Source organism: Trichechus manatus, unplaced genomic scaffold, assembly GCF_000243295.1.
Source record: "Trichechus manatus latirostris isolate Lorelei unplaced genomic scaffold, TriManLat1.0 scaffold00065, whole genome shotgun sequence".
Classification (NCBI taxonomy): domain Eukaryota; kingdom Metazoa; phylum Chordata; class Mammalia; order Sirenia; family Trichechidae; genus Trichechus; species Trichechus manatus.
The window spans coordinates 9037898-9065811 of record NW_004444001.1 but is presented as its reverse complement, the minus strand read 5'-3'; the positions used below and the strand labels follow the sequence as shown (position 1 = coordinate 9065811).

The 27914-nt window shown below is 53.1% G+C and overlaps 2 protein-coding genes across 8 annotated transcripts in view; one reads left to right on the top strand and one right to left on the bottom strand.

Moving 5' to 3' along the window:
• The first annotated feature begins 646 nt into the window (after positions 1-646).
• On the top strand, positions 647-3845 carry LRRC73 (leucine rich repeat containing 73). 2 transcript variants are annotated; one of them, XM_004379494.3, is made up of 6 exons: positions 647-678; positions 1962-2122; positions 2439-2561; positions 2879-2979; positions 3125-3353; positions 3505-3845. In XM_004379494.3, exons 2-6 carry the CDS (start codon positions 2059-2061, stop codon positions 3573-3575), a joined length of 588 nt encoding a protein of 195 aa, XP_004379551.1. In that variant the 5' UTR covers positions 647-678; positions 1962-2058; the 3' UTR covers positions 3576-3845. The 2 variants fall into 2 exon arrangements, with proteins under 2 accessions (XP_004379551.1, XP_004379550.1); XM_004379493.1 differs by lacking the exon at positions 647-678 and adding an exon at positions 1048-1319.
• Positions 3846-4278: 433 nt separating this feature from the next.
• Positions 4279-27914, bottom strand: part of TJAP1 (tight junction associated protein 1) — a 36515-nt gene continuing 12879 nt past the window's right edge. Inside the window, exons 3-12 of one of the 6 annotated variants that reach the window (XM_023734227.1) lie at positions 19950-20080; positions 11860-11953; positions 11016-11138; positions 9273-9301; positions 8451-8612; positions 8177-8243; positions 7906-7935; positions 7007-7114; positions 6818-6901; positions 4279-6059 (exon numbers count right to left, since the gene is read on the bottom strand). In XM_023734227.1, the coding sequence (XP_023589995.1) occupies positions 4962-6059; positions 6818-6901; positions 7007-7114; positions 7906-7935; positions 8177-8243; positions 8451-8612; positions 9273-9301; positions 11016-11114 (1677 nt within the window). In that variant the 5' untranslated portion in view covers positions 11115-11138; positions 11860-11953; positions 19950-20080 and the 3' untranslated portion in view covers positions 4279-4961. Of the gene's footprint in view, positions 6060-6817; positions 6902-7006; positions 7115-7905; positions 7936-8176; positions 8244-8450; positions 8613-9272; positions 9302-10978; positions 11142-11859; positions 11954-19949; positions 20081-27914 lie in introns of all 6 variants that reach the window. The other 5 variants (XM_004379488.1, XM_023734226.1, XM_004379492.2 and 2 more) reach the window with 5 other exon arrangements.

Below are 27914 nucleotides of genomic sequence, written 5' to 3'. Positions count from 1 at the left end.
GCCAGGCAGTCCTGCCGTGTCCTTCTCTCCAGGCTGCCGTTTTGGCGACTGGCAGGCTGGGAGTCCTCGCGGGCCGGAATCCCCACACACGCAGCGCCACGCGTCTCGGGAACGAGGAAGCAGGAGGGGTGAGCGGAGAGGGGCTTTGCAAACAGAAGGAGAGGGAGTATCCCGCATCCCGGTGAACACACCGAGAGTCTGTAGCTTAGCAATGAGAAACGACGGGAGAATGAGGAAAAGAAGCTAGTAATGGTCTCAAACCCCATCTCCACGTGAGGACTTTTCATTCCTCCCTATCACCGCTCCTCATCTCCTGCCGGTCCTAGGCCTCAGCCCTGCTGCCCTTCTTCTACCTGTCTGACTCCACACGCAGGGGAAGTATCCCCGCGGCTCCGAGCTCCTTGCCTGGAACCGCCTGCTGTCTGCGAACCTCGTGCGCCCTCTTGGCCTGGGCCGGGCAGTGGGCGGAGCGAGCGGCCTTGACGCGGCCGTTGCTATGGGAACGAGCCAGCCGCCCCGGCGCAGGAGGCGAAGCTAGAGCTGGAGCTGCCGCCAGCGGCCCGCCTGCCTGCCCGCGCTAGGCTGTCGCTACGGGTCCTGCGGCCGGGTTCCCGGAGCGGTAGGGGGAGCCGGGCTGGGGAGAGGGCGGGAGCGGGTGCGGCCTCCGATCGGGGACCGGTCCCGCGCATCCTCACTTGAGGCCCGTGAGCCGCGACAGCCGTCGCCACCGCAACCGCGGGGGACTTGGACAAGCGCGGAGCAGCTCCCGCCCGGCCCCGGGACCGCGCGCTCCAACCTGCCGCCCAGACACGGACGGAACGGTCAGCCCCAGCCCCAGCGCCGCTAGATCTCAGCCCAGCCCGCGACCTCGGCGCCCCGGCTGCCCGCTCCCGCTCCGGCGCCCTTCTCCGCCTCAGCCTCAGCCTCTCCAGCCGCCTCTGCCTCCGCCGCCGCCCCCGATCTGTCCACGGTCCCGGCCGCGGCCCCAGCCCCGCCCGCGGCCCTGCAAACCTCGGCCCCGGCCCTGGAGGCCGAACCGCAGGCACAATGCTGCCCAGCTCCATCCAGATATCGGGGGAACCGCTGTCAGGCGCCGAGGTGCGGGACATCTGCCGCGGCCTGCGCGACAACGCCGTGCGCCTGCTCTCACTGCGCGGCTGCCGCCTCTGCGACCGCGACTTCGGCCGCATCTGCCGGGCCCTGGCCGGGGCCACGTCCCTGGCGCAGCTCAACCTTAACCTGGGCGTCGTGTCCAGCCCCAGCCGCATCAAGCAGCTGGCGGAGGCGCTGCGAACCAACCGCTCTATCCAGTCCCTCTTGTGAGTGCGCCTTCTCGCAAGGGGGCCCCAGGCACTGCGCCCCTCCACGCAGACTCCCTGACATCTTCTGTTCCTCCACACGATTTCCCGTACCTGTCTGCACCCCAGACTACCTTCTCACCCCTTCTACACACATCTCATCTCTCTGCCCATGCCTCCACGACACCCGGACTTTCCACTTGTGCGCCCCACCTCAAATGAGATGGGATACTCACCCCTTCCAGGCAGTGCACGTCGTTAACTCCCCACCTAACTACTGCATTTACTTCATGCGGGCAGCTCCTCGTTCCTGAAAAAGAACAGACCCTTGGGACTAGACCCGTTACCTTACTTTCTGCCCACCAGAGGATCCCAGTCCACCACCCCCATACCCTTTCTGTGCCCCTCCCTGTGCTGTCCTGGATCCCAGTACCTGCTGGAGAAAAGAAATTGAATTCCCCTTCTACCTGTATTCATTCCCTTAGAACCTAGAATTTTCTTTTTTCCTCACCAGGACTCTTCCAAATGCTGTGACTGAGTGCCCTCCCCACCCCTAGGGCTCACAGAAGGGAGGGGGATCCATAGGGGAGGTGCCCTTTCCCCTTACAGATACAGCTGACCACTGTGATGACCTTTTTCCTCTCACCTCACCCCTCCCCCCAGCCTGCATGGGAGCCCCCTGACAGATGCTGGGCTGGCCTTGCTGAACCCAGCCCTGGCCCTCCACCCGGCCCTTGTGGCTCTGGACCTGGGGGACTGCATGCTGGGTGACGAAGGCATCAACCTCATCTGTGGCCTACTCCCCCCGGATGGGGCCAAGTCTGGTGAGCAGGGCCCTGCTGAGGGCAGGGCTTGTTTGGCCTTGATGAAGAGCTAAGTGCAGAGGGAAGGGGGTATGGCCCAGAGCTGAGGGCTCTGGCAGTGTGGTGAGAATGTCATTTAAATTCTCTCAGGAAGGGAAAGGATTGGGGGCTAAGCACAGTGGAGACTCTGGAATCCAGGCTGGTGAGGGACAGGGGAGTCTTGGGTCCTTAATGGCCCTGGAGTTCTGTGGTGGGAGTAAGACAGTCCAGAGACATGGGGTGTGGGCGGGGCTTGAGGAGGGTCTGACCCTCCCCGTCCTGGCTTCTCACTGCCAAGGCTTGAAGGAGTTGACGCTGAGTGCCAACCCTGGCATCACCCCTAAAGGCTGGAGCCGCCTTGCCATTGCTGTGGCCCACAGCTCCCAGGTTCGCGTCCTCAACCTGGACTACAACCCCCTGGGTGAGGCTCAAGAACCCCTTCTATCCCAGCCATCCCACACCCTACCCAAGAACCTGGGACCATTAATTGTCATGGTAACCCCCATGCTGTAAGAGGGAGGGATGGGGGAGGGCCTGGGAGGTGGTAGAGGAGCCAGATGACTAACAGGTAGATCCAAGTACCAATCGCCACCCTCCCTTCCTGACCACCCACCAATTGTCAGCTCTTCCTGGCCTAGGAGTGGGATCTAAGGTTGCTAGGGCAATGGGGAAGCTAGCCAGGAGGAAGGGTTAGCTGACTAGCGCAAAATCGTAGGTGAGTGTGTGCTGTCTCCCCAGGTGACCATGTGGCAGGGATGCTGGCTGTAGCTGTGGCCTCCAGCCGCACCCTGGAGGTCCTGGACTTGGAGGGCACAGGGCTTACCAACCAGTCAGCTCAGGTGAGACGTCACTGTGTTTGGAGACAGGCTAGGCGGTAGGGTGGAGGTTGGCTGGTGTGTCTGCGGACATACCTAAGGGGTGGCAAGTTGGGGTCTTAGATCTGCCTTAACTGTCCATCTCTTTCCGTACTCTTCTCTGCTCCAGACTCTGCTGGACATGGTAGAAAACTACCCCACGGCTTTGCGGAGTCTGGTGTTGGCTGAGAACAGCATTAGCCCGGAGCTGCAGCAGCAGATCTGTGACCTCCTCTCTGAGGGGGAGGAAGAGGAGGAGGTGGCAGCAGGGGGTGGCGACACCCACACCCAGGAACGGGAGAGAGGGACGGAGCCTGCTGCCCACCAGAGGGGCAGCAGCTCCTGGATGTGCCCCAGTGGTAAGAGCCCAGAGGGTTGATCAGAGCCAGGCCTGGAAAAGGCTTGGTACCAGGGAGAGTGGATGTAGGAAACATAGGCCACTCCTCACCTACTGGTCATCCCCAGTGGGGGAACAAATAATAGCCTGAACATCCCTCTGCCCCTCCACAGATCCCAGCTCTCAGATGGTGTTAATGACGTCAGGACTAGGGGACAGTCTGTTGGCAGAGACGGAGATGTGACCTTCCACTTGGGCTTCTGCACATCATTACATTTGTCTGTGTCCCCTGCACCTTGCCCCAGATACCAAGGGTCTGGTCCTGGGGCTTGGGAGGGAGCACAGGGGGTGGTGCCTGGGGCTCTGGCAGCTCCAGCCCTGTTGTGGGCGGCTCTGCAAGCTGTGACTGGGCAACAGCTTTGGGGGGCACTTGAACCCAAGGCAATGCCTCTGGACTTGTTAGCAGCTCTGGCTGCAGCCCGCTGGCTCGGAAGAGATTTTATGAACTCCACAACCTGGTGTGTGGCTGTGGTCACTGGGGCCTGGCAGGCGGGGAGTAACTGGAATTACCACAAAGCACCATGAGGTGGCAGTGCCATCCAATCTCTGGGCAGTGTCCACAGGTCCCAAATCTTTCAAACAGGCCTGGTCCAGGCCTCAGAGCTCTAGGATCTCGGGTTCTGGGGGTGACACCTTACACAGACTCTATGGAGATCGTAACTAAGGTAAACAACACACCTCCAGAGCTGAGCTAGACCCTCCCTCCGAGGGGGCTGAGCCCCGCCAAGGTTACTAGAGGTACACCCTCTCCTGCCTGATGCTCTGTGCCCAAGGAAGCCCCAGGCAGGTGGAAGAAAGGGGAGCCACTAACAAAAACTAGGATGAGGGTCCCCTGTAAACACTCAAGCATGAGAAGAGTGGGAGACCATTAATATATAAATTAGGCAATACCAGTAAAATAGTTTATTTTGATTTTAAAATAGTCAGCAATGTGAAATTTTCCCAAAATTGGGAGTAACAGTCTAGAGCCAAGGTTGGGAGGGAGGCCAAGCCTCACCCACAGCCCAGCTTGAGGCCCCTGAACCCCACCCTCCGCTCCCTTCCAGAGGGAGGAAGGAAACAGCTGAGGAGAGCCCTGAGTCAGCCTCTCTCCCTCACCCCCCTAGAACCAGCTGTGCCAGGCCCCTTGAAGGCAACAGCTCCTGTAGCGAGTCTGCGGGCAGAGGGAAGCAGGCAGAATACAGAAAAACTAGAGGTTAATAACTGCAACCACAACCCCCACACCAACAAAAAATAAAATTCATGGATATGAAAGGACGATGAACACTGGCGTAATAAACCCTCAGCTCTCCAGAGCAGCCCTATCTGGGCTGGCTGGAGGGAAGGTCTTGAGACCCAGCTGCATGTTACCTTTGGAGAATAAATAATTCAAGAAAAGGGAAAAACCACAAGACGGGCTAGCGCCAGTCAGTCGATGTAGATGAAAGGCTTAGTGTGGCCCAGGCCTGATCCCACCCTCACAGGCCTGGAGGCGTAAGAGTGCAGGCCTGGGCTGAGGACCCTGAGCTGCAGGGGTGCTGGGTCTGCTTGTGGTCCCCATGCAGCAGTAGCAGGAAGGCAAGCAGTGGGCCTAACTGAGCAGGTTACCCTGCTCCTGGGCCTGGGTCAGGCTGTCCTTGCGGTGTAGGTGGTGAACCCCCATCCTCTTGGGGCTGCGCTGGGGGCGGCTGGAGCTGGGGAGGGGCCAGGCCCTGCCTTCAGTGTGGAAAGTGCCAGGACTTTCCTCTGTGCCACTATCATTGGGCAGCAGGCTCTGGCGCTCCTCCTCAGGGCTGATGGGCAGGTTCAGCTCTTCCTCTTCCTCCTCCCTGGGAAAGCCAGAATCAGGTTCTGTTGGCAGCAAAAGCCTTTCACCAGATGGGGAAGAAGGTGCCTGAACCTCATCATCTCTGTTAGTGTGGCTAAGGGCAAAATGGCGCTGTAGCTCAGGGAGCACATCACGTCCAAAACCAGCGTGCTGGGTCACAGCGGCAGGCGGCGGGGTGTGGTCCACAAATGCCCGCTGCCAGCTGGCCAACAGGTCCTCCTCAGAGCTAGCTGAGCTGGCCGGGGCACTGAGTACTGGGGGGGCTGGGCTAGCCTGATGGTGGGGTGAGGCCTGGGCTGAGGCAGGGCTGCTGGGGACTGGGCTGGGGCGGGCCCGCTCACTCCCCTCCTCCACCAGGCTCAGGGAAATGGCCTGGCGGGTGGCATAAGTGCAGTTGGGCAGGGGGCTGTTGCGGGGGATCTGCACCTTATCCTCAGAGAACTCTATTACCTTGCGGCCGGGATACAGCGGGTGTGGTGGGGACGGGGTGGGGTAGGGACTCAACTTTTCAAAGGCTGGCAGGGGCAGCTCCTCCTCTGGGGAGCCCCCAGCAGTGCCCAGAGAGCCACACTCCCCATTGGGCTGGGGGGCGGGGCTGCCAGGGGCCAGGGGACTGGCTGGGTCACCCGGGACATCCCCACTCATGTCCACGTGCACAAAGACGTCCTCAGCCAAGGGATGCCCGGCACTGCCTGACTGGGCTGAGTTCAGCAGTAGAGATTCTGGCTTCTCCAACACTCGGGCAATGATGGAGGTAGGCACCACGGCCCCTGGGGCCAGGCTGGGAGCAGGGTTCGGGCTGGCAGCCTCTTGACCACTGTGCAGATGCTTCCGAACCATGTCCTGTAGCTCACAGGGCAGCTGGGGTAAAGGAGCGTGAGAAGGGAAGAGCGGCATGAATGATCCCAGCCTAAGAAAGCTGGCTTGTGGCAAAAATACTGGCTACCACGTCTAAGTGCCAGCTTGTGCTTGGCACTACGCTGTCTCCTGTTCGCACAGCATGCCACGGTATATCCTCATTTCACAAATAAATGGAGGCTTAGTACGGGTAAAACAACTTGAAGCTTTTGATTAGCACAGCCAGGATTTGAACCCAGATCTGCCCGAGGCCCATGTGCTCTCAAACCTCTCCCACCTCAGAGGTGGCTTCTGCCCAAACCAGACATAAGTTTGAAGTATATGTACTAACCAGCAGCCTTGGAAACACCTCCCCTCCTTTTGCATGCCCCATCAACCCTGGGCCTGGGTCTCTGGGGTCTAGAGTTTGCCCCTTGGGGTAAGGGGGTCAGATGGGCCTAATCTTCTCTCAATACCCTATGGCTGACAACTCTGGCCAGCCCTTCCTTCCTGCATGGGATCCTGAAATTGAGTCCCTCTCTCCCTGCCTTTGTTCTAAAAATACCAACAGAGTTGGCCTCCCAGCCCCTAGTGATGGACCCTTGATAGCACAGGACACCAACCAGTGGCAGAACTGTCTTGAGAGGACATAGAGGTGAGGGGAAGGCAAAGCGGAAAAGGGGAAGTTAAAGATAGGGGGAGACAGAGAGACAGGCGCAGAAACCGGAGCTAGAGGAGTCCGAAAAAGGCTGGAACGGGGCGGGGAGGGGCTGTATACTCACATCAGCGAACTTGTGGTTTCGGAAGTGGGACTTGTTGCACTTGAGGAGCTGCACAGCCAGGTTGCAGTCCAGCCGGTACCGCTCCTGCAGACACAGACCTGGCTCAGAGGCTGGCCCTGCCCAAGGCAGCCAGCCACGGGTGAGGAAGGACCTGGCTGGTGGGCCCCAGAGCAGGTGCAGGGCACATACATTAAGTTCCTCCAGCTTGTTGATGGTATTCTTGGCATCCAGCAGCTTGTTGGTCAGCTCCACGATCTCCCAGTCCAGTGTCTTCTTATCCATCTCAGCCTTCTTGATCTGAGGCACAAAACTCGTGGTAAACCCAGCTCACACCCAACCAGTCCCTCCTCCCCCTTCCACCTCCTCCCTGCCCAGAGACACAGGAAGCCACAGGTGCTAGGGCAGCCAAAGGCAGACAGAGCAGAGACAGATGACGAACAGACAGAAGAGACCAGGGCACCTTTCCCGCTCTCTAGGCTGGCTGTAGGGCAGGGGCAGAGGAGGGGTGAGGGCATCCTCAGCATGACCTACTGTGGCCTGGGCCAGTGTAAGGGCTGCCCAACACTTGTGGGAGTTCCAGGGGCTCTAGGCACCAGGAAAGACAGCTGGTACCTCAGAGACAATAGCTGTGCAAACCCTGGGGCTGAAGCCTATGTGTGTAGTTGTTTCCAGGATCAAGTGAAGAAATGGGAAAAGGGAATAGGACTGGGAGGCAGCTGGGGGCGCCTGTGAGATTATCGAGTTGAGCAGGGAGGGAGCTACAGACTCAGAAAGAGGTAGCCTTCTGATCTTCAGCTCGACTGGATCCCTCTCCCTGGCAAAAAACTGGCTTGGGCCTGCTCCCACTGCAGCTGAGGAGCTGAGTGTTCAGTGGTGACATCCGTCAGTGCCTCTGCTAGAGCCAAGAGCAGGCTCCCCAGCTGTCCCCCGGGAGGGAGGCCATGACTCTACTGCATGGGCCTCAAACAGACAAGAAGAAAGGGGTGGTGCCCAAGGGGCAGGAGAAGCAGCCAGGGCCCCAGCAATCCCAGGTTTCAGCTGAAGAGGAGGCCAGGGCCAGGGAGAAAACACACAAACTCAGACGCAACTGCAAAAATCCAGCTGTGGCTAAGAGAGGCCTGAGAGGAGAGTGTGGCAGCAACGGTGGCAGCATGAGGGGAGACGAGGAGAGAAGAGAAACAGTGTGAGCGTTAAGACAGTCCTGACTTGCACAGCATGCTGTAGTCCCCTCCCCACCACGGCCCCAGCCCCCAACTCCTCCCTAAGCCCCAAGACAGACTGGCATTCCCCAGCAAGTCCTAGGCTCCCTGCTCTGCCGTGAGCACAGTGCCAGCCACCCCGCCCTGCTGGGCAGGTTACCAGTGTGTGCAGCTTGTCCTCCAACTCTTGGTTGGTCCTCTGGGAGGCCGTGTAGCTGTTCTGCAGCCTGTAGAGAGTACAGGGCAGACCCCTGGGTCAAGATCTGGTTCTTTAGGCCCAGTTCTGCCACCCCTCGCTATGGGGTCTTGGACAAGTCATTCTCCCAGAAATTCTGTTTTCTCATCAGAATCAGATGATCGCTGAGCCCCTTCTAGCTAACCTTCTATGAATGGGGAGATGTGTGTATGTGTGTCCTGGCCCCTCATTCCCACACCTGCGGAACTTGTCCTTAAACTTGTCCAGCTCCTCGCGGCTCTGGCCCAGCTCCAGCTCCAGACAATCCTGCCCAATTTCCAGCTCACGCTCCAGGGCCTCGGTGCGCCTGGTGGCTGAGGCCAGGCGCCGGCGAAGCTCCTCATTCTCCTGCTGCAAGAGCCTGGCAGGGTAGGGGGGTCAAGGGCAGAATGGGCATCAGAGACAGACAGGCCAGCTCCAGGCTAGGCTCAGGAAGGAAGGAGAAGGGAGGATAGGAAATTGGGGGCAAGGAGGACTTCTTGAAATTTGGTCTGAGTTTGGGGCAGCGCATTCCATAGGCCTGCTGGCCCTGAGAACACAGCTTGGGCAGAGGGGATGGTAGAAGACAGCCTGTCCCCCACCCTCCGCTGCCCACTGGATACAAATGAGGAGAAGACAGAATCGAGGAGGGTGCAGCTCCCATCTCAGTCTCTGATTACAGCCCAAGCCAGCCGGTCACCAGGCTCCCAGCTCCAGTTTCCCCACTGCACAATCAGGCTTCTCCATTATTAATCTCTTGGAAATCCAGCCCAGCACTGCCCTGCTCTCCAGAGGCCTCACGTGGCTGACAGAAAGGGCCTCAGGGAGGCAGCTGGCACAGGAGGGCTGCTGTGTTCTCTCTAGGGCCAAGAGCTGGGGAAAAGCTCCTTAGCAGGAGCAGGCCCCTCAGAGCGAGCCACCTCCTGGCTCCAGGTTGCCTCTACGAATATAAGGAAAAACCCAACTGCACCAACAGTCTGGCCTGGAGTGAGGAGGGACAGAGTTGAGTGAGCGGGCCACCTCGGGGGCAGCAGATACTTACTTCATCCTATCTGCATCAGTCAGGGGTTCCTGGACAAAAAAGAACAGAAGCTGAGTCTCAGCTCTGGACCACCATCCTCCTGGCTGGCCCACCCTCCAAACAGTCCCAGAAAGGACCCTGTCTGAAGCCCAGACTCTCATAGCAGGGGTAGGCTGCAGGGCCGTCTATAGATGGAGGTGGCAATCCAGTAATGCCCAGACAAGACTAGACTACCCTCTCCCATGCCAGTGAGAAGATTCAAGAACCCCTTCCAACCCCAGCCTGACTCACATGAGCTCCAAGCCCTCTCTTAATCCTAAAGCCAGTTTCAAATGGGCCCCAGTAAACATGCTACCTCTCTCCAGCCCTGGGAATAAAGAGACTTTCAGCTGTTCACTGGGCTCCTCCACATATGCATGGCAGAGACCTTCCAGAGGAGTGAAGAAGTCCAGCCAAGCTATAGGATTCTGAGCTCTGACAAAGCCCTCCCAACCCCGAGGGGAAGACGGGGCAGAATCAGGACCATACAGAGGCTCAGGAGGGGCAGTGCGTGAGTGAAGGGGAGCCTCTAGGCTAATCATGACTGAGACAAAGAAAGTAACTTGTTTTGCTCTTAACCTCCCACTCCATCCTCCCCAAACTCCTATGTTGGTCATGGCCCAGAAGTTAGAGCTTAGCCAACTATAAAGCTGAGCTAGCATGTGCAATGACAAGAGAGAAATATCAAGGGAGCCACTCCAAATGGAGCCGACTGCTTCAGAACTCAAGTCATGGGCAGGAAAATGACAGTGGGTGGCCCAGACCAGGCAGCGTCTAAGATCATGGACTCTGGAGCCACTGACACCTGGATTTGATCCTGTTCCACCACTTACTGTTTATATGACCCTATGCAAAGTCCTTAACCTCACTGAGCCTTAGTTTCCTCATCTACAAAACCCAGAGAATGCCCGCTAGGTGGCGCCTAGCCCAGTTCCTGGCATTTATAATGTTCCCTGAATTGAAACAGGCAAACCATGGCATTTCTGCCCTGAACCTGACCAAAGTGGGCCACAGTACACCAATGCTCAGTGTCTGCTGACCATCTCTCAAGTTCTTTAAATGTTCTCCAGATATTGCAACAGGGTGGAAGTGTGGCCACAAAGGGAATACTCTGCTGCAACACTCGTTTCCTCCCTTTGGTAAATTTAGTGAGGGAGGATAACCAATTTCGAGGGTGTTTTACAGTTGACTGTAGGCCTCTTAAGAGCAGATCCTGGCTCTAACACAGTTCCTGACAGCGAGTACATATTTAATAAATGTTTGCCAAACAAAGCAAAGCTGGAGGAAGGGCCAGATTTCCTGGAGACAGTGAAGAGAGCAGCTGGTCCTGTGAGGAGTAGCTGGAGCACTGCCTCCTCACAGGCTCCAGAGGGGCCACAGGCTGAATGGCTCTCCTCCATCAGGGCAGGACTAGAGTCCCAGCCTCCAGCAGGTTAGGACCCCTCAGTATGCGTTCCTGCTGGGCTGCCTCTCGCAGGGAGAGTAAGACTGTATGGCATTATTTCTGCTGAGCTACGAAGACTCTGGGGTTCACCAACATGTGGACATATACTGAAACATGTCCCCTATAAACCCACATTGCCCTGACCAGCACTGCTGCAGCTTAGAGACCACAGGCCTGTATCAGCAATGCAATACTCTCACTCAGGTGGGAGAAGTCAGCCAGGCACCCAGCCTCAGGGGCCTGCCTCTGCTAGCCAGGGCTGAGCTACCAGTCTTGCTGACCTCCTGCTCGAGCCGGGATCCAGGGGCTTCCAGCCGCAGCTCCCGATGTTCAGGTGGTGCCTTACGGTAGGGTTTCTTAGCTGGGGCTGCACTGGTCATTCTGGGAAGTAAAGTCTCCTCAACCTGCTGAGGGGACGCAAGGAAGGAGGAAGCTCAGAGATGTGGTCAAGAGGCCTTTAAACTGAGATAACAAGACAGATGATAAAAGGGAACATATGTAGAAGCCACCACATCAGCAAACAGGCCTGGACCACTGTGGAGTCCTTAGAAGGACTGGACTTTGCTGTGTCCATCTCCAGGGCTCAAGGGAGTGCTGGAGGGTGGGGCACGGGCCCAGTGAGAAACAGACAGGAATGCAGAAGCTGACTGTGAGGCCCAAGGCAGGATCCAGGGTCTGAGCACCACCACAAGTGGGTTATACCCTAAGAGCTTGGGCAGGGAGTCTAAAGAGCAGCCCACTACTCTCTTTTGAAGACCTCAGAGGGAAAACCTTTGTCTTCTATGCCTCAGTCTCCTCAACTCTAAATTGGAGATATGAATAGCACCAACTGCTATTAAATGAGGTAATTAACGTAAAGCACTAAGAATAGTACCTGTTACTTAGAAAATATTCAATATATATTAGCTGAAAAAAAAAATAATAAAAGTTTGACAATGTTCCCTCAACACAGGCTCCTCAGTGGGGATCTCCAAGCTTAACAGAGCTCTCTGGCCAGGGCCACTGATGGCTGAGCCCCTCTGGCCTCTACCACTCTCTTTTAACCAGCCCCCACCAAGAAGGGCCACTTGCCAGCCTCCACAGAGCAGAACTAAGAGGGGGGCACAGGCCTCACGAGGGACATACCGTCTGTCAGCAGCTCCCTCTGTTCCGCTGTCCAGGAGTTAGCCCTCGGCTCTCCGCATCCCACGGCCCCTCCACTTCCTCTAGCCAACAGCTCCTGAAACCAGAGAAGGGAAGAAAGTGGAAACCAGGTGTCAGCCGCCTGTCTGTCAGTGCCACAGGCCTGCCTGCCCAGTCTGGGACCTGGAAGGCCCCTAGGGAGAGCCAGGCAGGAAAGCTGTAGAGCAGGGGTTGTGAGGGGAAAAGGGTAGAGGCAGGGAGAGGACTGGAAACACTGGGGTCCTGCCATTCTCCAGGAAGGCACTGTCCCAGGCCCACATGACAGACACACGTGTGTCTGTGTACGTGTTCCTGGTCTCAGCTTATCACATGCCCAACTCTGGAATAGGTCCAGTCCTGTCCTGTCCCTATCCCCACCCCACATCTGCCCTATTGATTTCACAGGCCTCTCAGGGTCTGAAAATAAGAGATTTAGGGAACAGGGGTTGCAGAAGAGAACACCAGGGGAAAAAAGCCTAGTAGAGACCCAGGGAGATGGGCAGAGAAGATGCTAGAAAGGAAGCTCCTCTGCCCTAGCAATGTTTCCACAAGAAGCCTAAAGACTCCTGTACACAATGATGGTCAACAGACTTTGCAATGAGGAGGTGTTATGGAGTGAACTGTGTCCCCCAAAAATATGTGTGGTAAATCCTAACCTCTATGCCAGTGGTTATAATCCCATTTGCAAATGGGGTCTTTGTTATGTTAATGAGATAGGATTAGTGTAGGGTGAGTCCTGGGTTAATCTCTTTTGAGATATAAAAGAGATTAAACAAGCAATTAGAGAAGCAGAGATGGAGTAAGATAGATGCCATGCCATAGGAAGATCGCCAAGGAGCCAAGGAAGAAGGACCTTCCCCTAGAGTTGACAGAGAGAGAAAGCCTTCCCCTAGAGCCAGCACCCTGAATTCAAGACTTTTAGCCTCCTAAACTGTGAGGAAATAAATTTCTGATAAAACCATCCACTTGTGGTATTTCTGTTATAGCAGCACTAGATAACTAAGACAGGAGGTTATGTCCAGAACAAAAAATGTAAAAAGACAGCAATTTAGAACAGTGGTTCTCAACCAGAACAATTTTGCCCACCAGGGGACATTTGGCAAAGTCTGGAGACATTTTTGGTTGTCATAAGGGGGTAGGTGGCGGAGGGGGGGGCAGCAGCATGCTACCGGCATGCTAGTGGGTAGAGGCTGTTAAACATCCTACAATGCATAGGAATGCCCCCACAACAAAGAATTATCGGCATAAAATGTTAACAGTGCTGAGGCTGTAAAACCCTGGTGTAGAGAAAACCAAAGTCTGGTGAGTCAAGACACCTGGGTTACGGGTTCAGTGCCACTTCTGACACACTCTGTGGCCCTGGTAAGTCTCTTCTCCAGTGGATAAGCCTGTATATCTACACAGTGGTGGCTGGACTGAGTGACCTGTGCGGTCCCCTCCAGGCCCCCACCTGTAATAAGCTGGGCTGCAGCATGGGGGCAGCAGCCACCCACAGGGATCAGTGGCGACAGTAACCTTAGGTGGCTTCTGGGCATAAAAAACAATCTGTTCCTCACCCCCATCCACCTAAACAGAGCTGGGGGCTGAGGGAAGCCTTTCGGGCTGAAGCATGTGTTCCCGCTGTCGGGACATGCCCTGGCCATGACTTCTGTCACATTCCAACAGGGCCTGGGGCAGGAAGAATGGTGAGGGGGTAGGGAGGGTGGAGATGCAGGAGTGGCCTCCCGTCTCTGTCTGGGCAGCCCAGTGCTTGGCTTGGGGTTCTGGGGGAGCTGAGGCGGGGCAGCACAGGCACGAGCCACCAACCTCCGCCGCTTTGACGGTGAGGCAGAACGTGTCCCCACAGGGCACCAGCAGCATGCCGTGTAGGGCTGACTCCCTGCGCAGGAATCTGGGCGGGCCTGAAAGGACAGCACATTCCTGGAGTATGGGGGAGCAAACAAGTCACCCCCACAGGTTCCCCAGCTGTCCCTCCAGTGGCCCCAGGGTAGGGGGTCCTATGGCTGGAGGAGAGGCTGAGGAAGTCCCACACCAGCCTGGGTGCCGGGGTTCTGATGCTGGCATAGGGAGCGTATGTGAGCTGGAAAAGGGGGTAAGGCCAGAGAGACAGGAGTAAGAGATACAGGCAGTCAACAGCTTCAACAAAATCCAGGGGAGGCTCCCAACAGCTAGCCTCTGCCTTCTCCCTCCCCTAAGGAGAGACCAGTCCCTGATCCTTCCCCATGAGCCACCAGTCTGCTGAGTAACCCCTTCCTCCCTGCAGGCCCTTCTGGGGTCCCCTCCCTCTATCCTCAGCCTCTTCTCGGCTTCCCTATCCCTTCCAATGCCCACACCGTCCTTGAGGCACCAGGACTCCTGCAGGGACGGTGGGCAGGCAGTGAGAACACAGGACACACTCGGGGGTCTGGTCATTCTACCTGTTAAAGAGAGCTGCCTCACTCCACCTCCCACAGCCCTGGCTCTAGTTGCCACACATCTTACAGCTCATCCTGCCTCGTCTACTGAAAATACCCGACTCTGTGTCCCCATCCCCACCCCACAGCACATATTCCCAAAGCTTCCATGGTCAGAGATAATCTGCGTCGCTGAGGGGGAAGCCAGCATGGATGTGGCTGGCAGGGAGATCAGTAGAAAATCCAGGCATGAACACTCTGGGAATGGTTGTGGGGGTGGGGGGTATTCTCTCCCAGCTAGAGCCTATTCTTTTCAAACACTTCAGAATCCCAGGGAGGGGAACCACTCTCACCTGAGGAAGCAGAAGGCAAGGCCCACTAGGGAGTCAGTCCCCCAGGGAGCCTGCAGTGTCCCCAGCACTAGTCCACAAGGGAAAGTGTGCCACCCCCTGCCCCATGTCCATAAATATGTCAGACACTTCGGGTGATTACTTTTGTGTATGGCCTTTCTAACCATGGGCTTGTAATTCCCACCCAGGTGATTATGTGATAGGGTAATTGTGGCCTACCAACGGGATTGGTCAGTTCTTCCTTAAAGAGAGCCAATTCCAGAGCAGAAGAGAGGAGCCCACCACCACCAAGGAAGGAGAGACACAGCAGCAGGAGAAAGCTAACTGCCTTTGGGCAGAGACTGAGGGCCCATGAGAGGTGTGCCTGCGAGCACAGCTGAGAAGAGGCTATCCTGATGGAAGAACTGTATCCTGAGTGCGCCTAAGCCTGAACTATAACCTGTTACTCCCCTAATAAACCTCACAGTCTTGAGTGTGGTCTGTGAGTTCTGTGTGGCCACTGCAATGAATAATCAAACCCAGGAGAGAAGTAGAGAGTGCTGTGGGAGGGATGGTTGATGTCAGAATTGGTAAAAATGGTGGAGAGAGGAGATTTGTCTGGCCTCCATCTCACGGGAGTCAGCCTTGTACTGCTGATCTTGGTTCTCCTTCCCCCTTGTGGGGTTGGAGGAGGTCAGATACCTCCCCCAAGACGTTTTTACAGACACCCAGTCCCTAGCCCCAACTCCTGAAATCTGCTAAGTGCCCCAGATCCAACCCACGAGGGGCCCACAATTCCAGCACTAACCAGGAACCCAATGCGCCCGGCAGCCCACAGTCCTTGAATGAAAGTGCTGTAGGAAAGGGAAGCACAGATGCAGGGAGGAGAGCAGTGCAGGTGCAGCAGAGAACAGAACAAGAAGCAGTTGGACAAGATCCACCCGCCAGGTGGAGAACACAGGGTGAGCAGAAGGCAGCAGAACAGTCCCTCCAGGAAGACCCCACCACCATGTGCTGCCCCTACTGGCCCCATTTCCTCCACCCAAAGGTTTCCCAGGCTACCTTGGAGAGTTTCATCCCAAGGAGGACTCCCAGCCCTGTGTTTAGAAGAGGAGGGCCCAGGGAAAGTAGGTGGACAACTCAGAATGGGACATGGGCATGATGAGCAAGCAGAAGTCAGGGACAGCTTCGGGGGCCTCTAGATGCTGAGCTGGCTCCAGGGCACCTCCAAGAAGATGGTCTTCTGGAGGAAGGTCTGGAAATTGACAGGGAAGAATCTACTCCCACCCTACCAGAAATACCTGAGTCTCAAGAAGACTACCAGGATGTGGGCTACCACATCATGTGCTGGCTACAAGAATAGCTATACCCTGGAGAAAGGCTGAGGTCTATGGTTAAATCTCTGGCTGACGCAGATCAGCCCGGGGCTCCTCAGGCTGTCCTGCAGGCACTGTGGAAGGAGCTGCCAGAAGAGCAGTGACCCCTCCCCACCTCATGAACGTGAGGTGAGAAGGGAAAGCAGCTCTCCTCACCCCTCCCTGCCCGTCTCCTTCCTCTTCTGCATAGCAGTCATTCTTCGCTTTCTCAAAATCAGTTCAGAGAAGACTCTACCCCGTATATCTGCTGGGGCAGAGATGGGGGGGTGATAGCTTCCTAATTGCCATGTTGCAATCTGCTAGTCGGTACAGGCCGCCTGTTGCCGCCTGCCCTGTATTAAATACCTTCTCTCCAATTACAGCCCCATAGGGCACTATTAGCTGCCTCCAGAAAACAAAGTCTACTTTCATTAGAAATAGGACTAGGCATGCACAGCGAACCTGCACTGTGAACCCACTGAACAGCTGAACAGAGTGTAGACAGAGACAGATGTAAGAAGAAAGCTGCACCAGAAACTGGCTGAGCAGGGTCTTTTAATCCAAGGACAGTTTGCCAAGCATCACTCTTTAACCAGGAGATGGGGCTCATACCTGCTCCCTTCTGTGGGTAGGGAAAAGGTATGTGTCTGCGTCCAGGGGCTCCCGCTGCGGTCAGAAATCATTGCTGCTGGAGATGGAGTGCATAAGAGAGAAACCTCTTCTGAGTTCTGATTCTTTCCAAACCACTATCCTAACTACTCCTCCCAGCAAACACTCATAGGAGGCAACAGCAGAAGGTTCAAGTCTAAGGGCCAAGGACGCCCTGTCACCTCATCCTGCCATCCTTTCCATGGGTCTGCCCAACACCCAGGGCAAAGTCAAAGGTGCAGGACAGGAAGGGAGGGCCAAGAATTCAGCTTTCTCCTTGCTTAGGGTTCAGAGGGCTGTGTAGAGCGGGCAGAAAAGAAGCTGTAGGAGTGTGTGAGGTGTGGAGGGCACCACATGTTCACTCACCAGAACCCAGATTCCTACAAGACATGAATGGGCTTCAGAGCTCACAGTGCAGCTGTGGCAGAAAGACCCAGGCTCTGCCCACCCCCTCAACACTGGCCCGGGGGAGAGAAAGAAGATTGAATTGAAAATGAATGTGACTCCTTGGCTTTCCAGATTTCAGTCTTCCCCCACTGGGCATCAACTCCAGCTTTCCAAGTTCTGCACTACCACCCCACTCCACAACTCTCCTGGCCCGGGTCCAGCTGCCCAGCCCTGGAGAGAGACAGCCTCCTCCACTCCTCACATACCCAACACTCCCTTTAGGTGATTATGGCCCCCACGGCTGATCTGGGCTTGAACCACTTCTGAACCTATTAACGTGCCTTTCTGCTCACAGGTGTCACTGAATCAAGTAAGCGGAAGACTGTGGGGGTCAATTAACTCAATCTTCCGAATCGAGAAGGACCCACACTTCACAAAAATTACTAAAGCTCTTCTTCGTAATTCATTCAAGAAAAGCCAAACAAAAGTTAGTAATCAGTGTTACTTTTAAAATGAAAGGAAAACTGGCACTGTTGCAGAATACTCCAGCTACATTGTATGCTGCCTTAAATCCCTGAGAACACAGCAGGATACAAATAAATAATAAACAGAAGCCCTCCCGAAAGCCCCTAATCAGCCGCCAGAACACGGACATCTGATCACGCAGGGGCGAGGCCTCCTCTGAGGAAATCATCCCTGGATGTGTCTTTGAACTCTGCCACTCTGCCAGCCTGGGGGAAAGCTGTGCCCCTTTGGCGGCAGGCTACACTCCTGCCATACTACAACATTCTGGCTGCTTCTCGAGCCTCCAAACTTCAGGCTCTGCCTTCAACTGAGGCCCAGGAAACACAACCAACTACCCTGCAAGGGTCAGCCCTGTGACCAGGTGACCCAGCAGTGGCCCTGGGGATTGTCTGCAAGGACCGCCCCCCACCGCCATTAATATGTCCCCCCACCCATCTTGCCTGCCACTGAACAGAACAACCCCCAGCAGTGAGCCGATACTACCAAAGTCTTCCCTTCACTGTCCCCCAGGTGCCCCTCCTGCTTGCCACCAGCCCCCAGTTTCCGGCATGCAGCTGTTCCCAAGATACATGAGCAAAGCCCTCAGCAATCCTGGGCGCGTGGCAGGCAGGCAGCCAGCAGCTCAAGGGGTGGGGCCTGGGCAGAGACTGCTCTGGGCTGATGACTAGGCTGGAAGATGCCAGTTTGTGCCCAGATCAGCCCTCCTGCCCTGCACACTGAGAGGCCTATCAGCCTCACCAACAGGTAGCTATACCCACCACCCCTCTGGGCAAGTACAATCTCACACTCTTCTGAAAAGCTGCCTTTGGCCCTTTCCTGCCCCCCTCACCCCCCGCCCCCAACCCTGCTCTAAAAGTGGAACAGACTGACAGGTTTTTGTAAGTCAAAACGGTGGGCGTCATTCTGCCCAGAATAATCCTGAGGACTCAGAACTAGTGCTGCTAACCTGTGGGAGCTCAGCTGGCTCCACACCTGAGCAAACACCTCAAATCCACCCACTGGCCTATCATCCAAGAAAACACTTAACAAGGACAAGGCAGCTGAAGATGGTTGATGATGACCGCACAAATCAAACCCGTCCCAATAAGGGAGGTCCAAAAGAATGCCCCAAATCACAACTGGCACTTGACATTAGACCCATGCTCTCTCCTAAGGAAGAGCAAAGGGAAGGGATGGTCCTGAACAAGGCTCGGCTCCAGGCCCTTTTGTTTTCCTGGTCAGAGCCAAGCCACACAAACCCTCTAGGCTACTGACCCCCTATTTAGAGCCCCTGCAGCACCTCCGCCCTCTCACACATTTACACACACCTCATGCTAGTAGTCCCTGCCAGCCCAAGGGGAACAGAACCACTCAGAGGGCCTTCAGGTTTCAAGTCTTCACAGTGCAGCCTACCCAATACTGCACTGCCTCCAGAGAGTCTGTCTAGAGAGTTCCCTGTGTGGAGCACCACGGAGCACTGAGAGATTGGCTTTCCTGTGATCTCTAGACACCCTTCTCCTTTCTGAGCCGGGAGGGAGAAGGGAGTTCAGCAGGAGCTCCCCAGTGCAGGCTGCACTCACCGGTCTCCTAATCTGAGGTCAGGGCCTCTCTGGGCCGATGGTGGAGTCCAAAGCCAGGTGCTGCCCCCTCTCTGGCTAAGGCACCCTTCTCAGCTCTTCTTGGCTAAAGTCCACCTGAAGCTCCAGACGTGGAAGTGGGTGGAGGACCAAACTCCACCCACTCCACCTCCCAGAGCAATGGTCACCAATAGGAGCTATATCTTAGATAGGTACCTGGTTCTGGGCTATAGGTTTCAACGTAAGTGGCTTCACTCTTTTGCCCAGACAATTCCCCACAGCCAAGCCAAGGTTTTCCTCAACCTCTCCAATCCCAAAGGAGAACCTTGCAATGGATCCTAAATTATTATCCTGGGATGAGAATAATGGGGACACTACAACCTTCCCCTCTGGAAAAAGGGAGGAAACTATCTGGTCTAGAAGGAAATTCCCTCCCCATTCCAGTTCTAGCTGTCCCTGAGGCGTGAGAAGCAGAAGCAGCACAGTGATGGAGGGATATTTTCAAACTTCATGGTGCTGACAAGCACATACATTAAGCAGAAACTTTAAGCAATTTTGGTTTAAGGGAGAACTGAGGGGAGAGTGACTGAGATGGGGACTCCAGCAGCAGGCTGGCAGCTGGACAGGTGGCCAAGCATAGGAAATCTCCCTCTCCTGGCTGTGAAGGGGGCACATACCCACCCTGTGCAAGGAGACTGGGAAAATGGAGGGAACCTAGTAGTAAGGAAGGACAAGAGAGCAGAGGAGACGGCATGATGCCAGCTAAGGGGAGAAGGTGGCCAGGCTAGGGGGAGGAATGGAGGACAGAGGCACTGCTAGTGGTACCCCCAGGGCAGGTTAGCTGGCCCAGGTCAGACTCACAGGGTTAGTGTCTTCTCCCATAACCAGCCAGCTCTCCTGGTTAGCACGGTTATCGACAGACTCATGGCAGCCGCCCTCCAGGCACTCCATATAAACACACAGCTTGGTTTGTGAGCAGCCCAACTCCGGAGCTGCAAAGAGAGAGCAGAAGGAACGCCAAGCTGCAGGATGCCTGCGGGTACACACCGCACTCTCCTAACAAGGGAAGCACCTTTGACTTACCACTAGACCCTCAAGGACTTTCTCCCATCCAGAAATCATACAGCACTCACCCTGTCACCCAGGGAGTCCAACTCACTGACTCCAGGTAACAAGGCTCTCTGGTTTGTCAACAAAAAGAAAAACACGGCTGTTGTGGAAGAGGGTACTGCTTGGGGGGGAGGGGTAGCTCCCCTGCCTTGCCTAGTCCCTGAACACTGCTGCCAGGCTGCACCAGGGCTCCGGGGAGGCCAGTCAGAAACACTGAAAGCTGGTATGTAAGAACAAAGCCACCCACAGCTGCAGCTGCCACCCATCCCCGGGCCTGTGCCAGCAGAGTCCATCCTACCACCACCCATGGTCTCTGAGGAGAAGAGCTGGGAAGAAACAGCCCAGGAATCAGAGGCTGCAAAAAGAGCTACATCAGAAAGCACAGTACAATGGGGCAGTGTGTGACCCGGCTCAGAGCTTGGCCAGTCCACAGTTTCTGAAACGGCCAGAGAGATGGTGCTTCCCAGGGAGCCAGCCCCAGAAGAACCACAGAGCCCACAGAGCTCCCCAGACTCCAATAGGGATGATTCTATGCACTCAGAATGAGCAATGCCCAGGAAGGCTAGCCTTCCCCACACAGCAGAAACAACTCTTTCCTGAAGCCTCCAGAACTATCTCGGGGGAAGTAACACACCCTTACTTAGAGATCTCAAGGCAAACACAGCCACAGCAGTGGAGTCCAAGAGAGCCCACAAGATGTGGCAGCAGGATAGGAAAGCTACAGATGAGCAAAGAGTGTGAGATGCTAACAGAGGAAGACAAGATGCTGGCAGGGAGAAGCCAAGAGCGGGATTCTCTCTTCTGTTCTGGGGAGCCTTGCTGTCATGCCGTCGCTATGATGACAAGTGGCACAAAGGAGAGAATAACCACCACCGAGGCCTCACATAGGGGCCTGGCCTTTCTCCCAAGCCTCAGGTCAAGATGCATGTAGGCAGGACATGCCTCCAATCAGCTTCCCAAAAGCCTACTCACTGGGCTCCCCACTGGGCTCTGACAACAGCCCCAAAGGTTAAAAAGGCCAAGGCCTGACCACAGAAGAGATGAGACAACCATCCAGAAGAGAAAGAAGACAACACTTCTTGTTGGCCCTGACCTCTTCCCCAGGCTGGTAAGAAAGCACAGCCACTGACAGGCTACTTTCAGAAACCTCATCCACAGAAAATGCAAAAACACAAGCTGGGTCTGGCTTGCTTTCAAAGGTAGAACAGCAAGAGACCCAGCTAATTCAAGGTTCAGAAACCAGGGATTCTCTCTGCACTAAAACAGGAGTTCCAAGATCAGGTAATTTTTCCCTTTTCCCAAATGAAGATGAAAAGGAGTAAAGGAGAGAACCACACATGTGATGGCGGTCCTGATGCCCACATTGCTTTTATACTCATCCTGATTCCCACTCAAGGATACTCCCTGCCAGTCTGTTTCATCTCAGAATAAAAAACAACCCCTCAGAGAGAACCAGGGTGTCTGCTATGGTGCGAACTTTGAGTACAGCTCCTCCATCCCTCCCAGGGAACCAGCCCCAGAGGAACCCACCAAGCTGGGGAGGAAGGCCATAGCCAGGCTCCTTTAAGACTCCCACAGGGACTAGTCTACTCCTGGGTAACCTGTTAAGCGAACAGAGCAAGTAGAAGTACAGTATGCATTATTACTGAGTTTTGTTTTTTTAAAGATAATACATGTTGATGCAATATCTAGATGTATGCAAAAATGACTAAAAGCATACACAATAAATGGTTAAGAGTAGTTCCCTATGTTCAGGTAAGGGGTTAGACAGGAGCAGCAGGGGAAGAGAGAGGACATCTTTTTACTTTTTATATATTTCTGTAGGGTTGGTATTTTACAAAAGAAACATCTATTATGTTTATGATGAAAACCAACAATTCCTAGACAGACAAAAGGCCTCCATCTGCACTATGCTTTACCACTCCAAAGCACTTTCCCTGCCATTATATTTTCTTTGGTCCTTACAATCTAGTGAGGCCCACAGAACAGGTGACAGTACTCTTATCTGGTGGATAATACAACCGAGGTTCAGAGAAGACAAGTGACTTGCCCAAGGCCACAGGCAAAAGTGGGACAGAAGCCAGTTCTCCTGTCTCCAATTACAGTGCAAAGCACAGAAAGCTGTCTTCTCTGGGGAGCCACAGGAAAGCCAGGATAATTCTGCCCTGAGATAAAGACCTTTAAAGGCTTCTGAGACTGAAGTCCCCACTTGGCTTACCTGTGAAGGTGCAGAGAGGCCACTGCTCAGCACTCAAAACCTCCGAGCACAGAGTTCTATCCTACTGGCTAGCTGAGAGGAAGCACAGGGTTTTCGGGCCTAGGCTGACTTCCCGTGAGGCAGTCCCTCCCCTCAGGGAGTGGTGACAGTCCCCAACCACATTTTACTGTGAGAGCACATACCTCCACCCACATAGGGGCTCATGCTCTTTACAGATTCCAAATGTCACCTAGCAGACAGCTAGCACTTACAAGATAGTAGCTAACAAAGAAGAGGCCCTACCCTCCACTCATGGAGTCAAGGAGCCCCGCTCCCTTTGAAGCCTAAGGTAACAACACAATCCAGCCCAGCTGGCCTGCCCAACCTCCTCCCAAATCTGCTTAACGTACAATGCAGCTTATCACTCCTGCCAAGGTGCCACGAGCAAAGATATGCCAATGCCCACTCCCACACCATGGTAAGAGAGGTAGAACCCAGGGGAGACTCCCTCACCCCACTTAATAGCTATAGGTTTCCCCTTTTGATTCATCTGAGCATTAGCAAGGTTGTAGTAAGCCCTGGCTGTGAGCACAGAACACCCCTAGATGGGACTAGGGATACTAGAAAGCAAAACAACCAGAAAAGCAAGCAGGTTATAGTCAGCACTGAAAGGTGCTTATTGAATAACAAAGAGGATGCTGGCAGCCAAAGACTTTTTAGGAGATGCAGGAAAAACTTCACCTCTTCTTTTAACCTCTTCCTGCCGGCTTAGGGATGTGCCATTGGAACATAAGAAGGCTAAAAAGGGAGAGAGCTGAAGCCAAAAAAAAAAAAAAAACCCAAATCTGTTGCCGTCAAGTCGATTCTGACCCATAGCAACCCTATCGAACAGAGCAGAATTGCCCCATAGGGTTTCCAAGCAGCGGCTGGTGGATTTGAACTGCGAACCTTTTGGTTATCAGCCAAGCTCTTAACGACTACGCCATCAGGGCTCCAAGTACCTGGGAAAATTATTTAACCACATTAATTTAGCCCTGGAAAATAATTACTAATGCTATTGTTAATAATACGGTCACCTTTTGTTTATGCAAGACCTTCCTTCCTAAATGCGCAAAAGGTTTTCCCAGAGAGATGCCATCTGCTCTAGTCTCACTGTGGAAGGACTGGGTTGTGTCACACAGTAACTAGAATTGCTCAGCACCTGCTACATATGATCTAAATGTGCGGCGTTCCCAGGGTGGAAAGGGGGAGGAGTGCTGACATATTGCAGGGATTCCAACCAGTATCACAAAACAATTTGTGTATAAATTTTTGAATGAGATAACTAATTTGTACTGTAAACTTTAACCTAAAGCACAATTTTAAAGAAAAAAGTTAATATAAGCTAATTGTGGCCAGAAAAAAAAAAAAGCACAGCCTTCAGAGATTAAAAACAGAGATCTTGCCCCTACTAGGAGAGAGCTGGTTAACAGCCACTGACACTACAGGGTGGGATGTGCTTTGAGGGCACACAGAGAGACACCTGGCTGGGGCAGGGGTTTGGGGAGCAGACAAAAAGGCTGCCCTCCAGGGAATTCAGTCATAACATCTCACGTGATTGGGAACTCACACTGTAGTACCATATGGCATTATACAATTAAGAAGTCTAGACTTCAGGGAAACAAATTCCTTTGGTGTTTGTTGGGATCAGGTGCCTGAAGGACCACCGAATAAACTATACTAAAAACAAAAAAGCAAAGAATGGACTGCGAATCTCAGCTACCAGCCCTGATTCTGGGGAGCATTTAGGTTAAGCCTGTCCTGTGGCACAAGAAGACCATCAAAGCCCTAGGACTGAGGATAAGAAGTCTGGCTTCCTCAACGCCTGGATGCGTGCCATCAGTTTCATCCAACACTTCAGTTCATAAAACACTGGGGAACATGGATACTGAATCTACCCCATCCAGTCATCCACTGCTTGTAGCCTTCTATTCATCCACTGCCTTAACTACACTACGAACCCACCATCGACCCGCCCCCATCCATATCCACCAAGATCATCCAACCTAGCCAGCAACTGGAGAAAGCCCAGTGTGTCCTGATCCATCAAAGGAATCATAACACAAGAGATGGAAAGAGGCACTAACAATCTTATTTTGCACAGGATGCTCATTGATGGTGCCCCCAATCTTGTTTCTTTTACTCCTTCATTCCAAGAAAGGAGACACTCTCAATTTCACTCCTTCCTCAAAAATGCTCCTGGCTGGCACGGGCAGAGCCAACATGGTGCTATAGACAGAAGCACCATGTTGTCCCTCTGCTGCAAAGACCCGAAAAACTAAAACAGATACAAAAGTCAATTCTGGAACCTTAAGTACCAAATGAAGGAACAAAGAACTCAATCAAGCACTGAATGGAATAAGAAACTGACAGAGAACAGAGAACAAGGAGAGCTATGCAGTGGAGGTCCAATACCAGCTAATGTGGCCAGATTTGCCATCTTGGGCTACAGCCACCAAAGAACTCAGACAGGGAGTACAGGAAGGCAGCTTCACGGAGCTCCCGACAGGAGACAGAACGCCCAGTAATGAGGAATACACGCTTTCCCACCCCACACCCTTCTTCCTTGTACGAGGACTTCACTGCTTGCCAATGAGCCACAGTTGCTGGGCCAGAAACACACTAGCTCACTGCCGTTGGGTTCCACCCCACCCCCACCAGCCGGCCCCTTCAGCACCATTTTTTGGTATGTTTGTTTTTTCTGGTTTGTATTTTTGTTTTTTGATATTGTTTTTCTGGCTTTTTGTTGTTGTTGTTGCTTCTCTCTCTCTCTCCCTTCCTTTCCTTTCTCCCACCCAGCCAGCCCCATGTGCCATCCCCTCCCCTTCTTGACGGGCTGTGATTTTTTGGTTTGTTTACTTTGGGTTTTTTTCTTCTTTTTTCTGTTTCTTCTCTCTCTCTCCTCTCCTTCCTTTCCTTTCTCCTGCCCACTCAGCCCTGTGCACTGCCCCCACCCTTTCTGGAGGGGCCATGCTGCACAGCTTGGTTGGAGAGTCACTGCATGCAGCCTCCCTGGGTCTGTGCCGCTGTCACTGACTGGCTCCCTCAGCACCATTTTTTTATTGTTTGTTTGGTTTTTTTTGTTCTTATTGTTTCTTCTCTCTCTCTCCCTTCCTTCCTTTCCTTTCTCCCATCCACGCAGCCCCTTGTGCTGCCTCCAATTTCTTGGTGGGCTGTACTATACCGTTCAGCTGGACAGCCTCACATGGCCTCCCTGGGTCTGCGCTGCCCCTACAGGCCAGCTCCCTCAGTGTCATATTTTTTTATTGTTCTTTCTCTCTCCCCATTGCCTTTTCCTTCTCTCTCCCACCTAGGCCCCACACTGCCTCTGCCCCTTCCTGACAGGCCATGCTGTGCCACCCAGCTGAGAGAGACATCAACTCGCTGCCACTCCAATTCCGCCCCCAACTGCCGGCGCCTCCATCACTGTATTTTGTTGTTGTTGTTGTTTTTATTATTATTTATGTATTTATTTTGTTTGTTTGATTGTTGGTTTCTTCTCTCCTTCCCCTCTTTCCTTTTTTTTCTCCTGCCCTCCTAGCCCCGTGTGCCACCAAGGCTGCTTCTCAACAGGACAAGCCACACCACTCAGCTAGACAGCTACCAGCACACAGCCTCGCCAGGTCTGTCCAACCCCCACCCCGCCGAATCCTACTGTACCGCCACTTTATTTATTCTTTTTCCTTTTTTTTTACTTCATTAGTTTTTTTTTTTTTTAACTGTTTGCCTTTGTTTCTCTCTTTCCTTTCTCTTCTTTCACCCATCCACTTAGCTCTGCACTTCACATCTTCTCCTTTCCCTCCTGCCTATCTACACCATGTGCCGAGTGCCATGACCCCGAGCATTACTGATGCAGTGGCCTGGACCTTGCCCTGCACTGCCTCCCACCATCCCTGCCCCTCCACCCCCACTGGACCCACCCTGCTGCACCACAGCTGAGTGACCAGCCCTGCCCACCTGGACAAGATGGTGAGAAGTATTGTGCCCACAGGCAAGCAAGCCACAAAACACACCAGCCCGCCTGCCCAGACATAACCAAATAAAACAAAAAAGCAAGATGAAACAATCAAATCTACAATCAATAAACAAAGACAATAATTCCTGAATGTCCCAGAGACAAGAGACAATATCAAAACATATTTAAAAAAAGGATCCAGAAAGCAACCAAAACAAAACACCAGATAACCTTCTGACAGAAGAAAAGGCACTGGAACTACCTGGTAGGGAATTCAGAACTCTAATATTCAGGGTTCTCCAACAGATGAAGGAAAATGCAGATAAAAACAAGGAAAAAATAGACAAAATCATGGAAAAGACAGACAAAACAATGGAAGAAATCAGAAAAATAATACAGGAACAAAATATCAAAATAAATAAACAACTAGATACCATACAAAAAAATCAATTAGAAATCCAAAAGACAAACAACAAGATTTCAGAAATGGACAGTGCAATAGAAGGTTTTAGAAGGAGCAAATTTGAAACAATGGAAGGCAGGATCAGCGAAATTGAAGATAAATCTTTAGATACCACTTTGATGAAAAATCAGAGAAAAGAACAAAGAAAAATGAAGAAACTCAGAATGATGTGGGATACAATCAAAAGCAAAAATCTGTGTGATAGGAGTTCCAGAAAAAGGGGAGAAAACACAGAGAGGACCACTTAAGATATACTGACAGAAAACTTGCCTAATATCGTGGAAGACGAAAAGCTGACTATCCAAAAAGTTCAACCAACTCCATATAGGATAGACCCCAAAAGAAAAACAAGACATATCATAATCACACTCGCTAAAACCAAAGACAAAAAAAGAACCCTGAGAGCAGCTCGAGAAAAACGAAGAGTCACATACAAAGAGGAAACAGTAAGACTAAGCTCTGATTACTTGGCAGAAACCATGCAAGCAAGAAGGTAATGGGATGATATATATAAAATCTTAAAAGAAAAAAAAAACTGCCAACCAAGAATAATATATCCTGCAAAACTCTCGCTCAAATATAATGGCGAAATAAGGACGTTTGCAGATAAATGGAAATTAAGGCAATATGTAAAAACCAAACCAAACTTGTAACAATTATTAAAGGGAGTCCTTCAGTTAGAGAACTAAGAACATCAGACAACAACCTGAATCTAGCACATAAGACAGCATTAGCCAGATAACAACCTAGATAACAAACTCTCAAGGATAAAACAAAACTGAAGAATTTACAACAGGGAACGAGAGATGCCAATCTGTAAAGGACAACAACGTTAGAACAATAAAAAAGGGAATAAATGGTGAAGGTATAGTACTTTCAAGTGGAGAGGAAGTCAAGGTGTTATCAAGTAATAAAAGACTGATGTAAACTTAGGAAGACAGCACTAAATTTCAAGGTAACCACAAAGAAAGTTAACAAACATACTCATTAAAGAAGAAAAACATTAAATCTCAGTAAACACAAAATCTACAAAAATGAAAAAAATGAACACACACACACACA